Source organism: Linderina pennispora, assembly GCF_002104995.1.
Source record: "Linderina pennispora strain ATCC 12442 chromosome Unknown DL89scaffold_1, whole genome shotgun sequence".
Taxonomy (NCBI): Eukaryota; Fungi; Kickxellomycota; class Kickxellomycetes; order Kickxellales; family Kickxellaceae; genus Linderina; species Linderina pennispora.
The window spans coordinates 1,146,959-1,161,915 of NW_024468249.1; the positions used below are offsets into that span (position 1 = coordinate 1,146,959).

General features: G+C 57.3%; 7 protein-coding genes across 7 annotated transcripts; 4 read left to right on the forward strand and 3 right to left on the reverse strand.

Moving 5' to 3' along the window:
* Positions 1–421: 421 nt before the first annotated feature.
* Positions 422–1,873, reverse strand: DL89DRAFT_8691 (uncharacterized protein). Its single transcript, XM_040892188.1, has one exon. It carries the CDS (start codon positions 1,636–1,638, stop codon positions 586–588), a length of 1,053 nt encoding a protein of 350 aa, XP_040747267.1. The 5' UTR covers positions 1,639–1,873; the 3' UTR covers positions 422–585.
* Positions 1,874–2,271: 398 nt separating this feature from the next.
* DL89DRAFT_264042 (uncharacterized protein) lies at positions 2,272–4,030 on the reverse strand. The gene is made up of 3 exons (XM_040886080.1): positions 3,966–4,030; positions 2,993–3,370; positions 2,272–2,415 (listed from the first exon to the last, which is right to left on the reverse strand). Exons 1-3 carry the CDS (start codon positions 3,971–3,973, stop codon positions 2,409–2,411), a joined length of 393 nt encoding a protein of 130 aa, XP_040747268.1. The 5' UTR covers positions 3,974–4,030; the 3' UTR covers positions 2,272–2,408.
* Positions 3,696–5,871, forward strand: DL89DRAFT_8674 (uncharacterized protein). The gene has a single exon (XM_040892185.1). The coding sequence runs from the start codon at positions 4,119–4,121 to the stop codon at positions 5,784–5,786; it is 1,668 nt and encodes a 555-aa protein (XP_040747269.1). The 5' UTR covers positions 3,696–4,118; the 3' UTR covers positions 5,787–5,871.
* A 150-nt stretch (positions 5,872–6,021) lies between these two features.
* DL89DRAFT_219862 (PH domain-like protein) lies at positions 6,022–6,465 on the forward strand (the record flags this gene model as incomplete). Its single annotated transcript, XM_040884419.1, has 1 exon — positions 6,022–6,465. A coding segment is annotated over one exon (444 nt), but the record flags the coding sequence as incomplete, so codon positions are not given.
* Positions 6,466–7,921: 1,456 nt separating this feature from the next.
* Positions 7,922–9,448, forward strand: DL89DRAFT_273656 (ATP-NAD kinase; the record flags this gene model as incomplete). Its single annotated transcript, XM_040889090.1, has 3 exons — positions 7,922–8,503; positions 8,828–9,256; positions 9,278–9,448. 3 exons carry the CDS (start codon positions 7,922–7,924, stop codon positions 9,446–9,448), a joined length of 1,182 nt encoding a protein of 393 aa, XP_040747271.1.
* Positions 9,449–9,626: 178 nt separating this feature from the next.
* Positions 9,627–10,175, forward strand: DL89DRAFT_219021 (UreD-domain-containing protein; the record flags this gene model as incomplete). Its single annotated transcript, XM_040884364.1, has 1 exon — positions 9,627–10,175. A coding segment is annotated over one exon (549 nt), but the record flags the coding sequence as incomplete, so codon positions are not given.
* A 350-nt stretch (positions 10,176–10,525) lies between these two features.
* DL89DRAFT_264044 (uncharacterized protein) lies at positions 10,526–11,654 on the reverse strand (the record flags this gene model as incomplete). Its single annotated transcript, XM_040886081.1, is given in 4 exon segments — positions 10,526–10,628; positions 10,654–10,734; positions 10,754–10,781; positions 11,648–11,654. The coding sequence occupies 4 exon segments, from the start codon at positions 11,652–11,654 to the stop codon at positions 10,568–10,570; spliced, it is 177 nt and encodes a 58-aa protein (XP_040747273.1). The 3' UTR covers positions 10,526–10,567.
* Positions 11,655–14,957: the final 3,303 nt, after the last annotated feature.

The following is a 14,957-nucleotide window of genomic DNA, read 5'->3' on the forward strand; positions in this document are numbered from 1 at the left end:
GCACGATGCTCTGAGGACTGGCAGACGAGAGACTGCATGTCTTTACCTTTGGCTCGTTCCCCAGCTATTTTGAGCTCAAAGGAAGCGTCCACGTTGGAGATTTGCAGCCATTCAGGCATCGGGTTCTCCAAAAAGAAGTTTTATGTCTGCTCTTGAAAGCCGATCCTTGCCATTGACGCATTTCGTGTTCAGAAAAGCTTCACGCTTCAAGATCTCTTCAGCCGGCTGTCATTTGGAAGGTCGCAAGCAAAAAAGGGAGGGATGTGTGTGCGTTTTTATTTAGCACACGGGCATGCGTTTTTGCGAAATTTTGGATTTGTTATTATCTTCCAAGAGGGAGCTCAGAAAGCACTAATTTTTCTACACCCCTCTCTTCCTTCCTTTTTGTCGACAATTTTTATTTTTATTTCTCCCTCCTCAAGGGCCTGCTCTCCCTTTAATGTGTATGTGGCCTGCCTGCGTAGTCCCTGGGCCCATTCCCTTTTCGTGCTGTGTAACCCATGCGGGATGGAGGATGTGCGGGCAGAGATGTTTACGATATTCAGCCTCAGCACCAGGGATCACACGAGTGCAGTGAACTCGATACTAACCGCACCCATGCTCTTCTGTAGTCAGCAGCCAAAAGCATTCCACCAGCAAAAGCAGCCATACGGGGCTCCGGCGGTCAGTCAGCGCGCGGCTATTGAAAGGAAGCAGCCGATACACACCGTCGACGCCCGACTTGAAGCAGGCAGCATTGCAAACACACGAGGCCGGCGAGCAAGGGCCACACACGCTCCTACGCCGACTGTACTCGACGGGCAGGAAGCCGTCAGAAATGGATCTATACAGTTCAGCGCAGCGGACGGCGAAGCCGCAGGTACTGGACGTGGCGCGCACCCAGACAACTGGGTATCCGATATCCACACGCACGCCAAAGACGCCCATAGCGAGCAGCGACGGAGCACAGGTGCGACGCACGGCAACCAGCGCCAGCATAAAGTCCAAAGCGTCACAGGAGGCCGATACACACAGCAAACTGCAGGGGTTCCATGTCCGGGTAATCAATACGCATAGCGGCAAGGCCGTGGTGCGCGCGCCGATTCTGGTCAGCGAGGATAAGAGCAGCGAGGAGGAGCTGGAGCTGCCACCGCCCAGCGCCGCCGAGCTCAAGTACACCGCCCAGAGGGCGCTGCTGTCGACCACTGCCGCATTAATGGCGTCAACCAGCGGCAATGGACGGCCGGCAACGCGCGCTCGTGCAGCGAGAATGGAGCCCAGGACACCGACCGGGCAGCAGAGCCGGGCGGCAGCTGGCTTGGGCGATGCGGGAAGCTTCAAAATTGACCTGGAGTTTGACTCGGAGCGCCCATATGCGGGAACTGCTGGCGGGATGGCTGCAAGTGCGCAAAGTAGCCGGCAGACGGTACAGGGGCGGCAGCAGGGCTCGGCATCTGTGGTGGCGGGCCGGCTGGAAAAGGGCCGGCTGTCGACTGAGAGCGTTCTGGAATCATGGGGCATGGCCACCGCAGTAACCGGCGCCGATCTTTCCATGAGCAACGTGGCAGCTACTAGCGCCGTGGGTCCAGTAAACGACACTGAAGAGGAGAGCGAGGCAGACAGCGTGGTTGAGGACACGGCGCTCAGGGTCGAGGGCATGGCGCGCGGATACCCGGCGGCGATTGATTCAGTGGTAAGTGGTGTTTTTTGCTGGGTAGTGGCGCATGCTTGCTACACAGGGCATGCGCGGGTGTCGTGATTCGAGGGACACCATATATGGAATACAGAATGCGCCTATTGTTGCCAAAGCCTTGTCAATTGTCAGCTGCCGATATAGCCGTTCACTACGCGTCACATCTCCCCCTTTACATTTTCGCCCATGGCTGTATTTCGTGGGCTGTGCTGGATAGCCAGGGCGCTGCTGGTGCAGTGTGGTGTGATGCAGATCAGCAACGAGTCCACTTGACATGGATGTTTCTTTCATTCGTCAAACACTGATATGTAATTTTTGGCCGATCGTGCTGGGCAGTCCAATTTATGATGTGCGAATCGCTCATTGTGTTGTTGTCATTTTCTCCTAACCTTGCGAGCCGCCTGGTGCCATATATCCACAACGGACGAACAGGTTGGGCAATTTTCCGCCAAAAGAAGGAGCACATTACTCATACTCTCCGCTTTTATTTCTTGGATGAGACCGGTGGGCCCAAGCCGGGGGGTGTTTGGCAGGGCCCGCGGTCTCGATTTCGATAACGGACCGTGGCTCCTGAGCGCACTTTTTTCCTTTGTAAAGCACCCTTTTTCTACTCTTTGTCCAAGCTGTGTGTTCCTGGCTCCTTGCAAAACAGCAAAATTCTCTCCATGATCTGCGCGTGCTGTTTTCTCGGCTACGTTCTCATTACTGCGCTAGCTGGCGTTATTGTCCATATCTACTACAAGGTAAACGCCCAGTTGGGGGAGGACAGACAGCAGCGACTTTTTTGCCCAAGGGGCCACATCCCGTTTCCACACGCATTATCCAGCGGTCTGTCTCTTTTACGTCAGTGCAACTGCTAGCGTACAACAAACATAATTATGCTGGGATCCATTCGGAAATTCGGTCTCGGACCGACAGGCAGACCGGCTTGTTGTCCAGGATAAAAAAGGGGGAGATGCAATACCACGAGAACCAAAGCGAAGAATGGGCAGCTTTGGTCCCTCGTTCTGAAGTATTTTATTTGCTCTGCCGAGGAGGATGGACGCGCTCAGCCTGGTTGTGTAGCTGATTGCCTCGGCAATTATTCCAGTGCACTTTTTCTGGAGGTTCCGCCCTTGAAGAGCACGCGTTCTACTCTTTTTGTAGCACTTTTGCAGCTGTTTCCCAGAGCACGCATCTCTCATTTGCTTCTGCATTTCCTATTTTTATAGTATTCTTGTTTTGCCACTCCCTCCACTCCCCCTTTTCTTCCTATTCTCGCGCATACCTTTTTGCATAAACAGGGGACGCACTATTCATAACGCATATACTTTGCTATAGTTCCCCGGACCGCCAGGACCAGATAATCGCACCAGCTCAGTGGTGCTCTCTGACGAATCGCAGCGACTTATCGAGAGCATATTCAGCGGCCGGCTCAGCACCAGCAAGGACCAGGGGCCGCCCACCAGCACTAGCGCATTCCAGAGCGCCGTACACGTAACGCAGTTCAGCACCCCGCAGCCGCGGCCACCACCAAAGCTTTCATCGCCGGAGATGCCGGTGAAATCGGAGCCGCTCAAGGGCCTGGGGTCGGGGCAGCTGGGCATCAGCAGCGAGCAGTACCAGACGGGCAGCAGAGGCAGCAGCAAGATGCGCAAGCCGTCGTTCTGGTCGATCTTTCGCGGCGGCTCAGCGCGCAAGGAGCAGAGCGCAGACGAGGTAAGTGATGATGCGGGATCTATCTGGCCCATTTATTTCCGGGCGCTTTGGCTACATTTCGCTCGAGTGTTTGCTATGGACGGCGGGGTGGATTGGGTTAGAGCTTGTGCTGACTTCTCCTACCATGCCTTTTTGTGTCTTGGGAGGCAGAATAAAACAAATGGCGGGTTTCCCTTTGGCAATGCGGGAGCTTGGTGGTGGCTTGAAGGTCGATTATGAAACAGGCACTGGGATTCATTGGCAAAAAGGTTTTTTCCTTGGACCGGCCAGCCGTTTTCTGGCTCTATTTATGCTGCTGAGGGACGGGAGGGAGCTGCCCAGTCAAGTGTTTTTTGTTTTTGTTTTCTTCTAGCCCAAATTTTTTTCACCTTTTTCTGCACATCCCCTCGGGCTGAGATTTTTCGCTTTATCTCTGAGGAATCGTGCTCGTTTCTTGTTTCCGTTATTTTGCCTTGCGCCTGTATTTATCTTCTTTCACTTGCATATATTATTTCTCCTTTCCCGCGCCATCATAAACCGACTCTCTTGTGCTCCCCTCGCTGGTCTTTAAACACTGAGACGGGTAACACAAAAGCACTAAAACGTTTATTTTTAGAAGGACATATCGGCTCGGCACGACAGTGATAGCGCCAGCCACAGCTATCTTCGCAGACGGCGGTCATCCTCGGTAGTTTTGGCGGCATCAGTCAGCCTGTCGAATATCCGGGCGGCAGCAGCCAGCAAGCGCGACAAGGCGGCAGCTCGATTGATGCCATCAGTGGAGCAGGCAGAAACAATAGCACAGCCATTGGAGGACAGTACAGAAGTAGCGGCAGTAGCGAGCAGTAAGCGGCGCTCGAGCGTTGTTGCATCTGGATATCATACGCCAGACCAGGAATTTGAGTCCCTGACGACAGCGGCAGCAGTGGCAGTGGATAATTTGTCGGAGAAACTGAGTGAGCGCGTGATGTCGGGGCAGTCGCGTGCGGAATCGGTGGCCACGCAGGACGACTCAATCACAGAGGGCGTGGGGATGCCGGAACAAGGCGGAGAGACAGCAGAGTATGCGGTGGCGGCGGGCGAGCTGCCGGCAGATGCGACGGCGGTGGGCTCAGATGCGGGCTCGGCGGGCGGCGGGCTGGGAATCAGCGAGGCGGAGGCGAGTCCCCAGCCCGGGCGGCTGCAGTTCTCGCCAGACATGCCAGCAAAGCAGGTGAAAATTGTGCAGACGGAGGCGGAGCGCGCTGAGGAGCAGGCGGTTGCGCTGGGGCGGTACCTGTACCAGCTGGAGGAGGCGCACTGCGGCGCGGCAGGGCAGAAGCCCCTGGAGCCGGCTCTGCCAGAAGCACTGCAGGGAGTGCATGTACCAGGGCTGGTGGAGCACGCGGAGTGGCTGGGGCGGCGGTCGTCGTTCAGCGGGCGGGTGCTGCAGCATTACATGGGGAACTACGACTTTGCAGGGCTGCGGATTGACGAGTGCCTGCGGCGGCTGTGCAAGCACATGTACCTGCGCGGAGAGTCGCAGGTGATTGACCGGCTGCTGGAGGAGCTGGCGCGGCGGTTCATCGTGTGCAATCCGGAGTCGCGGCTGCGCACGGTAGATGTAGCACATGCGGTGACATACTCGACGCTGCTGCTGAACACGGACCTGCACATGGCACAGATCCGCACCAGTGAGCGCATGTCGAAGAGCCGGTTCGTGCGGAACACAATCGACACGATCGCGCAGTTCCAGGGGGCATCGGCGATGGCAGAAGAGCCGGCGGTCTTGGAGGAATCGCAGGCGGAGCTGTCGCCGGCGCCGCAGCTGCCGGAGCTGGATCTGCGGCGGCGGGGCAGCGCAGCGGCAGCCAAGGCGTCGATGGAGGAGGCGGCAGTCAAGGCGTCAATGGAGGAAGCAGCGACGCCGTCAACGGTGGCGTCGCAGGGCGAGGGGTTTGAGGAGGGGCGGCGGAGCCTTGTGGGGTCGATGGCGTCGCTGAACATCACGCTGACGTCACCGTCGTCGACGCAGCCGGTACCCCGGTCGTCACGCGATGTGGTGCGGCTGATGGGATCGCGCGGCAAGCGGTTTTCGTTCTTCGACGGCAGCACGGCGGGCGGTGGGATTGCAGGGCCGGCGCCGGTGGCCAGTCCGTACTGGCGTGGCCAGCCCAACATCGCTGCGGGCGTTCGACCGGCTGCGGCGCAAGGTGTCGACGAACAGCCCGCGCGGGTCGGCGGAGGAGTCGCCGGAGCCCTGCGAGTCGGAAGCGGCGGTGCGCAGCGGGGCGAGCCTGGCGGATCTAACCGGTGTGCTGAAGGATGTGTATGTGGGGATCAAGAACCGGCCGCTGGGGCAGCCGGCATTTGCACGGCGTGGCGGCGACGGCAGCCAGGGGGACCTGCGAGCCAGCATGGCGGTGGGGCGGGCCAAGGCGTCGATGGACGAGAGTGAGTTTGGCGACGTCGGATCCCCGGCGGGCGGGCGGCCGAGCTCAGTGCGTAGCGTACCGCTGCATGCAGTGCAGCGCACGCGGTCGATCAGCTCACTGAACCAGAGTGGTGGGCGGCGGGCGGTGGGCGGCGAGGCGATGCGGCGGTCGGGCACGTCGATGCTGGGGTTCAATGCAGTGCGGGCGTCGCCGTCGTCCGCGTCGATGGGGGTGTTCGGGGGAACATACGCGTCGTGCATGCGGTCACCGATCGAGAACCGGTTCATCCGGTCGGGCGTACTGGTGCGCAAGCACTTGTTTGAGCGCTCGGGCAAGAAGGCGTCACAGCGGTCGTGGCGCACGTGCTACGTGTCGGTGGACCGCGGGACCGTGGCCATGTACAAGATGGACGGGCGCCACGGCGGGCACCCGGACGGCCGCGAGCTGACCGACACGTCGCTGCAGCTCGGCTCGGTGTCGCTACGCCACACGCTGACTCAGATGATGCCGCCGCCGGGCTATTCGCGGTCGCGGCCGCACGTGTTTGCCTTGCAGCTGCCGAGCGGCGGCGTGTATCTGTTTCAGACGGCGTCGGAGGTGGAGCTGCGGGACTGGGTGGCTGCCTGCAACTACTGGGCAGCACGCGAGTCCAAGGCCCCGTATATGATCGGCGGTGTATACAACATGGAGTATGGGTGGGACAACACCGGCGACTTTGCGCTGCGGCTTGAGGAGCGCGAGGCACGGCTGGAGCGCGGCGAAGAGCCGACGGTGGCCGAGCGGGCGGCCGAGGAGCGCCGGGTGGCCGAGGAGCGCGAAGCGAGCCGCAATGCGAGCATTCTGGAGTGGACGCCGCCCACCAACCCGATGCAGCGGTCGGAGCTGGACGAGTCGAGTCAGCTCGGGTCGCTGCTGCACCACATTGCGTACCTGGAGGACGAGCTGGTGGCGCACAAGAAGGTGCAGGGCAGCATTGACGAGCGGTTCTTTGCGCGCACGCAGCAGCACCAGCGCGCGTTCTCCAACTGGGAGCGCAAGGCGCAGTACATTCTGAAGGAGCTGATCAAATACCAGAGCTACGCCGACTACCTGGAGAAGGCCATCCGCACAGCGCAGGACGAGCTGGCCATCCCCGAGGAGCCTTCGGCTAGCGCCGACAGCAACGTGACTGTCCACGAGGAGGAGGAGCGCCCAGTGGGGAGTGCATTGGGCGCGTCGCGCGCGTCGTTGCCGCAGGCTGCCAGGCGGGCTAATACGGAGGCGTCCAAGGCCCTGCCGATCAAGGAGCTGCTGGCGCCGACGTCCGAGAAGGCGCGCAACCGCGCAAGCATTATTGGCGCCGACAAGCTGCGGCAATCGAATCCAAGTCTGCCGTCCAGTGCATCGCCTACCGGTACGGTTGTGCCGACGGTGCCGCCAAAGACCGCCTAGGCTCTTCTCGTTTTCGCCAACTTTTCTTTTTAGTATTTCGTAGTAATATTCTCCATTTCTCGTCATCGCAAGCTCTTATCGTGACCTGTGCTTCTCAGTGCTGGCTTTGTTTTTTTAATTTCTTTGGTATTTCGAAACCGCAGCTTTGAAATACCAGAATTTTTTGTTTTGCACTTGTTTTTGGATCCCCGTCCCATGCGAAGCGAGCACGCGGTGTCTTGTTTTTCTTGTGGCTGGCTTTTTTTTTTTTTTTTTTTTTTTGGCAGTAGTCTTCCTCGCTCCACACGCAAACTCTCCTCTCCTCTCACCATTAGTAATCCCTTTTTTTGTATTTGTCTTACTCTTATTGCTTCTGAATCACCAAATGTCCGCACAGCCAGCTTCGTCACAGCTCGAGTGGAGCGGCAGCTCGACAAGCGACATGACCGAGACGCTGGGCGACAAGTTCATCAAAGAGACCGACAGCCTGACGGTGACCAATCCGATCGGTGTCGGGCAGTGCGCGCTCCACCCGTGTCTGTCGCGCCGGGCCACAGTGTCGTCACCACCGGTGGAGGAAGAAGAAGCAGACGACAAGCCAGGGCTTTCAATGCGGGTGGTGGAGCAGCAGCTGGAGCAGCTGGTTATAAGCAATGAGCGGCAGTCGCCGCCAAGCTCATCGACATTGCTGGGCCGCAAGTCGTCATCGTCAAGCGCGGCCATGGTGACACATGCAGCACGTAATCTTATGCAGAGCGCGCATGAGCTGGGCCGCGGGTCGGAGACGCCGACGGTGGGGCTGGTGGAGACGGCGGTGAGCGTGCGGGAAGTGTCGAAGCGGATTGGCCGCACGGTGGTGCAGGTGGGGCGAGTGCGGCGGATCATGATCGTGACCAAGCCCAACGACACGGGGCTGGTGAGCCTGACGCGCGACCTGGCGCTCTGGCTTCTGGAGCAGGGCCTGTCGGTGTTTGTCGAGGAGCGGCTGGCGCAGCAGCGGCGGTTCCATCTGCAGCGCTTTGCGAGATTCGCTGGCCTGCAGTACTGGACCATGGAATTGTGTGCCGAGCACCCGGAGATGTTTGATTTTGTGGTCACGCTGGGCGGCGACGGCACGGTCCTGTATACGTCGTGGCTGTTCCAGAGGACGGTGCCGCCGATCATTCCCTTCCATTTGGGCTCCTTGGGCTTCCTGACAGTGTTTGACCACCACCACGCGCGCCGCGTCCTGGCGTCGGCCATCCACGCGGGCGTGCGCATCAACCTGCGCATGCGGTTCACCTGCACTGTCTACCGTCTGGCCGACGCCGCCGATGCAGAAGCAGCCAATGTGCTGGCCGATGCAGCCGACTGCAACCGCGCCATCGACCACGAGACCGCCACCCGGGGCATTCGCGGCGGCGAGGAGCTGTGCTCAGCCGAGGTGGCCTCGGGCAAAATAGCCAAGCCGACGAGGTCGTTTAGCGGAACCAAGAAGGAGCGGCGGAGACGGCGCAGCACCGAGGCCAGCTCAGACGGCTCGGTGCGGGTGCGGAGACGCGGGGGGCGACGTCACGTGCACCAATCCCCCGACGGCATTAAATGCGACGAGCCGGTGTTTGTGCCGCCGGAGCCGCTGGACCTGCCCGAGTCCGAGTGGGAGGACGTGCCGCAGGCGTACCAGGGCAAGGCGAAGCGGGCGTGGCGGCGCGGCGAGAGCTTCCAGGTGCTCAACGAGCTGGTGGTGGACCGCGGGCCGAGCCCGTATCTGTCGCAGATCGAGCTGTACGGCGACGGCAACCACCTGACCACGGTCGAGGCCGACGGCCTGTGCCTGGCGACGCCGACGGGCTCCACAGCGTACAGTCTGGCGGCCGGCGGCTCGCTGGTGCACCCGGAGATCCCGGCCATCATGGTGACGCCAATCTGCCCGCACACGCTATCGTTCCGGCCGATGCTGCTCCCGGACTCGATGGTGGTCCGGGTGGTGTTGCCGCCCGACAGCAGAAACACCGCCTGGGCGTCGTTTGACGGCCGCCATCGCATTGAGCTGCGGCGCGGCGACCATATCCAGATCACCGCGTCAAAGTACCCCCTGCCGACTGTCTGTGCATCGCAGTCGCAGACCCAGGACTGGATGGCGAGTCTGAGCCGCTGCTTGAACTGGAACGAGCGGAAGCGCCAGAAGAAGTTTGCTGGTGAGAAGGAAGAGGAGGAGCCCGATGGCGATGAGGGAGATAACGCGGGCGACGAAGATGAGGGCGACAGCGACGGTCGCTCAGACGAGACCGAGTGATTAACGATCCCCGGCCTTTTATCATGTGGCTCTAACAAAAGCCCCCGCCCAGTGCTTCGGGGTGTGCTTCTCTAACCTCTTTCTCCCTCTTCTTTCTTGTCTATTTTTCAAAGCCTCTTAGCAAAATCTCACAATAATGCCACGGCCCGGAGAAGGCAAAATCGACTGCAAAGTTATTGCCGGGCGGGTGCACCAGTCGCTGTCATCTGCATATCCGCTCAAGCTGCTGTCGCCCGAGGCTGTGCCCGGCACCACGCAGCTTCTGCCGGCCGTCAGCTACATTCTCTCGTACGGCGGCGGGATCGTCCACGGGGACCAAATCCACGTCGACGTGCACGCACACCCCGGCACAGCGCTTCTCCTGCTCACGCAGGGCTCGACCAAGGTCTACCGGTACCGGCCCGGCCGCCCGCCCTCGTACCTGAAGAACCCGCGGAACGAGGGCAAATTCGACATCGGCCAGACATACCAGACATTGATTGTGACTGTGCACAGCAACGCGCTGGTGTGCTTGCTGCCGGACCCCGTGACGTGCTTCGAAAGCGCCAAGTACAACCAGCGCCAAATGGTGCATATGCAGGAATCGGCGTCGCTGGTGCTGCTGGACTGGATGACCAGCGGCCGGATGAGCCGCGGCGAGCGCTGGGCGTTCGACAAGTACCTGAGCGTCAATGTCGTCGAGACACAGGGCACGGTGATTGTGCGCGATGCGCTGCTGCTGGAGAAACACATGGGGGCGCTTGACCGCCTGCATAATGTCGATGTGTTTGCGTATCTTCTGGTGCTGGGGAAGCAGGTCGAGCACATTGCTCGGGTGTTCCGTGACGAACACAGCGTGCAGCGCATCAGGCCGTTCCGCCCCAATGCGTGCGGCGTGGATGTCGACGAGTCGGAGGTCCGCTGGTCGGTCTCCGAGGTCTGCGAGCGCGGCATCGAGGGCGTCGCCTGTGCGCATTGCCGGGCCGAGCACCGAGTCGGTCAAGGCGTGGATCAAGAAGCGCATTTCCTGGCCTCCACTCGGTCGTGGGCGACTCGGCCTGGTCCATGTACTACAATGCCTGACATGTATTTCCACCTCTCCCTTTGCTAGTCATGTATTTCCGAAAAGCATAAAGCTGTTTAGTGCGACAGGAACTTGCGCCCCTTGAGCTTGCGACGGGTCAGCACCCGCCGTCCCGTCCTTGGTGCGCAGCCGGCTCAGGAACCCGTGCCGTCTCTTGCGCTTCAGGTTGCTCGGCTGGTACTCGTTTCCGTACGTCCGCCAGCGCACCTGCAGCGCGCCAATGCTCACCAGGCATCCGCCACCCAGCCGCCGGTTGCGCCACCGTCCAACCTAAATATAACGTGCATGGCCCATTTTTGCCCGCTTTGTTAGTACACTTGCATGTTATTAGCTGCACATTCGAACCACGACAATTGTTCTAAGCATGTGGCAAAGAAATAAAACATTCGCTCCACCCCCCTTGCGAGACACTCTCCGCGCCCTCCTAGAGCCATCCAGGAGAACGAAGAAGGAGAAAAGGCCCGGTCCCAATTTTACGTTTTTTTGTTTCTGCCCACCCGCTGGGATTTCACCCTTGTGTCCAAGCTCTATGAAGCATCATTGAACACCCACGCCTCAACCTCCTTTTGCCGCTCCAGTCGTGGCTGCCCCCTCGGTGCTTCGTATTTGCAATACACACTTGATCCTGCACAGCATCCTGCCACCTCCCTCCTTCGCCCCAAATGGCGCAGCTTATCCTTTGTCATGGCCTTTTTTTTTCGCAATTTTATGACTATACGCGGCCCCGCCGACCAGAGCCCAAGATCCTGCCAAGGGACAGCGGGCGGGGGAGATCCCCTCATTGTACGGTCTCAAACGATGCATTATAAAATCACTCCCTCTCACAGCACAATATGCAAATACTGACCTGGACATGATGCTGCCTGCTGGCGTGCAGCTGCCAATGCGCGCTGCAAGTCCGCTCGTGCGAGGTCCAGCAAACGTCGAAAGAACCCTTCCAAACATAGTGTCTCTGTAGTTCCGCTGCCGAATTGGCTATGAAAAGAAAATAAAAGAATGCTGAATTTCGCCTGCAAGAAGAGAGTAAAGCTGCATTGCCACGGGCCTCGAGCGAGCTGGGAATTCAGAAAATAAGCAAGGCTGGAGCTTATAGAGATTATTAGCTGATCAAATTACCAATCACCATCATCAGTGACTCGGCATCGTGATTTGCATGCCTGCCCTGTTGCTGCTGATCGACGGAGGTCTGCCTATGACTTTTCCTCCGGCGGCCCAGGACCTGGTCCAGGACTGGCGGTCCAGCCTTGCGACCAGCTGACAACGCTCCTGGCCTTTGTTGCAATGCTGAATCGTCGCTTTTTCGCCAACAAGCGTGCCTGCTCACCCCATGATCAATTGACAGCAGCACACCTGCTCTCCCCCCAAAGGCACTCCACTGCATGTCGCTGATCCTGGCCAGACTAACCTATGATGCCGGACTGTGTGAAAAAATGGATATGTGCCCATGCATGCTGCTTATCACCAGGCTGGCATGACCACAACAGCAAACATGTATGTCAAAATTAGCACACGTAGCATGAAGAAGGAACGAGGCCTATTCGGCAAACGATCGTCAGAGCAATGCTATTTGCTGGGGGGAGGGTATAGCCAGAGTGGCGCCTGAGCTTTCCCGTTTTGCGATTCTTCGTGCAGCTAGTTTTGCCGCCAAGGATGCACGGAGCGGGTCAGAAAAAGAGGAGCCAAAATGTTGTCAAAACCCAACCACAGCCTGCTTGTTAAAACAAAGGCAGGAGCCATTTTATTATTGCAATTGTGCCGCCCATGTCTAATTGTTACTAGACATAGCGAAGCTGCACCAGCATACAATAACGAGCCTTTCGCCTCCAAGCAACAGTGAGGGACGAGCCCAGCTTGAAAAAATTACCCAGCACATGCATGGTTGTTGACGGTCGAGATTTTAATATGACCTTATTAGTCCACCAAGGGGCGAGTTTGACATACCTGCGGGCAATTGTGCCCGGCCATGCACCTCAGCTCGCACTATTTGCTCACCCATGCAATGCCGGTCGAAAAAGGGGGAAGAAAAGATGGTCGCTGGCTCTTGTCCTCGGTGCCCGACACTTGCAGAATAAAATAAACCCAGCAGGCGACAAAGGGCAGGTCCACGCCTAAAACAGCTCTATCTCTATTTGCCAAATACCCAGCAACTAGCGGCTCTATTTTCTCCTGGAGAAAATAAAGAAAATCATCCTGGCCCTGCTAGTGTTTTGCTTGGCAGGCAGGGGTATCCTTAAACCCCGCCCAGCCGTTCCGGCGAATTTGCTTTTCACAGCCAGCCCCCTCCAAGCACAGAGGATGGTCCCATCACCACAGCAATCGCCATGCCCAACAAACTCTAACAGTAACCTGTCTATCATACATGGTCTGGCTGGTGCTACCGTGACAAGTCGCATATGATCGCATATGCTCATCACGTGGAATATGCCATGTACGTTGGGCTGCTCAATATTTTTTCCACTTGTCTTTGAATATTTCCGAATGCTAGACATTAACAATGCGCTGTGCTTTGAAATAATTCAAACATACACCCTCTATCACTATACGGGACTATTTTGTCCAGAGCCCATACCCAGCTTGTTTGGCTTCCCTTCTAGCACTGCCTTTCACTCCATAAATGACGCACATTATTGTGCAAAAGATAAACACAGGGCCATGAAAGCAACATGCATATTCTGCCTATACAAAAGGTAATCTGTGCTAGGGGGAACGGTTACGAGGGCAGCGGAGTGTCCTGTAAAGCCTGTACGTGTCTAGGTGAATCAACAGTTGTTGTGAGCCATTGACCGTCTTTTGGGCGACGGGGGCCGATTGTCGAGCCAAGGAGGCCGTCTTTGTGTCTTGGGACAGGTTTTTTGTTTTGGTTTCTGGCTCTCTCTCTTGTTGACAGCAGCAGGACAAGCGCTGGCCAATGTTCCTCCCCGTGGGTTCTACTGGCCGTTGTCGTCTGGTTAAAATTTGGCAGGGGTTTTCTTCATTTTTGCGCGATACACCCAATATGCGTGGTTTATGAGGATAGTGCGACTGCGAAAAAAGTTGCTGGCTAATACCCAATGGCAACATCGTCTAATTGTTCCTTGTTCTGGCATGGGAAGGGGAAGCCTTGGCAGAGATAGTTCTAATAGGTCCGCTGAATATGAATATCAAAATGAAGCCCACGAAAACATGGTGGAATAGTACGTTCAAATTTACTCTGCGTTGTTTGCAAGGGAGAAGCGACACACCAAATACACAACGTCCCAATACCCTCCTGTGCGAAATTGGACCCAGAGGGATAGTGGTATCGCATGTGGTACTATGGGGCTGTTCGCTATGTGCTCGCACACGCCGAATCGGAGGAGGCCGAGTTTTGGAACTCTGAGCACAAGCACCGATTCTTGGTATCTTTGAACTCTACTTTGCAGCACCAAAGGATACGTGGAATACAGATGCGCCGCCATACCTGATTACATAAATACACCTGGAGCTCGTGCGCAGGCAGGGCTTCTTGGTATTGCAGAGGCTATGTGAGGTGTCTTGGGCCACGCTAGAACTCGACAAAAAGAACATTATCCACCAAGTTCACCCACACCCGCTCAGCCCGCCCCGTGTATCCTCCAGACTGCCACTACGAGATCCCAAGGTGGCCCAACCCGCATAATCTGGCCTTGTGCAATGCGGTCTCGTTTTTTGTTTCTCTTCTGACGTGCGTTGTCGCTGCTGCCAGGCGGGTTGCGTTTTGGTGATTTCTTTTTGTTGTGGTGTTTCGCCTCTCGCTTTCTCGTCCGCCCCCTTTGTTGCCTTTGCTGTGGCCATTTTAGTCGAACCGCTACATGCAAAATGGGCCATTATATTGTTGTCCCAGCTGCCATATATGGACACGCAAATGTGCCTTGTACAAGGCGCAAAAATAAAATCAGCTCTGGCGAAATAAGAAAAAACGGCAGACCATGTAAATGCGAGGAAAAAAGCACGAATAAAGAAAAATTAGGCACGGGTTATCACCCACCCCCTTTCGGCAGGAGCGCTCTTTTTGCACGCTGCTATTCAGCAAGAGAACGGCACCCCCCATGTCCATGACCGGGTCCAATATCAGGGTTATGAACACCACGGCTCCCCTCTGTTTTTCGCCGTCCCCCACTTGCCGGGCTATGTTGCCTCTATGGCCCAAATGCACCAAATGTTTTTGTTGCGAAAAATGCTGGAGCAGGCTACCCTCCCCACTGCTGTCTCTTGTCGCAGGGGTTCGCCTCTAGCAAGGGCCACGGCTATATAAAGTTGTGTCGCCCGGCGCCACGATGGACTCTTCCTCTCCCCTCATCGAATTTGCTCTGCAAAACAAACTTCCCCTCTATTCTTTTACTTCTAACCCCCTTGAACAGCCTCCAAAAGCCCATTCTACTACTTAAGCGCTTTCATTGCTACCAAAGGCTGGCTTGTCCATATTTTATTACTAGCCATCATATTATC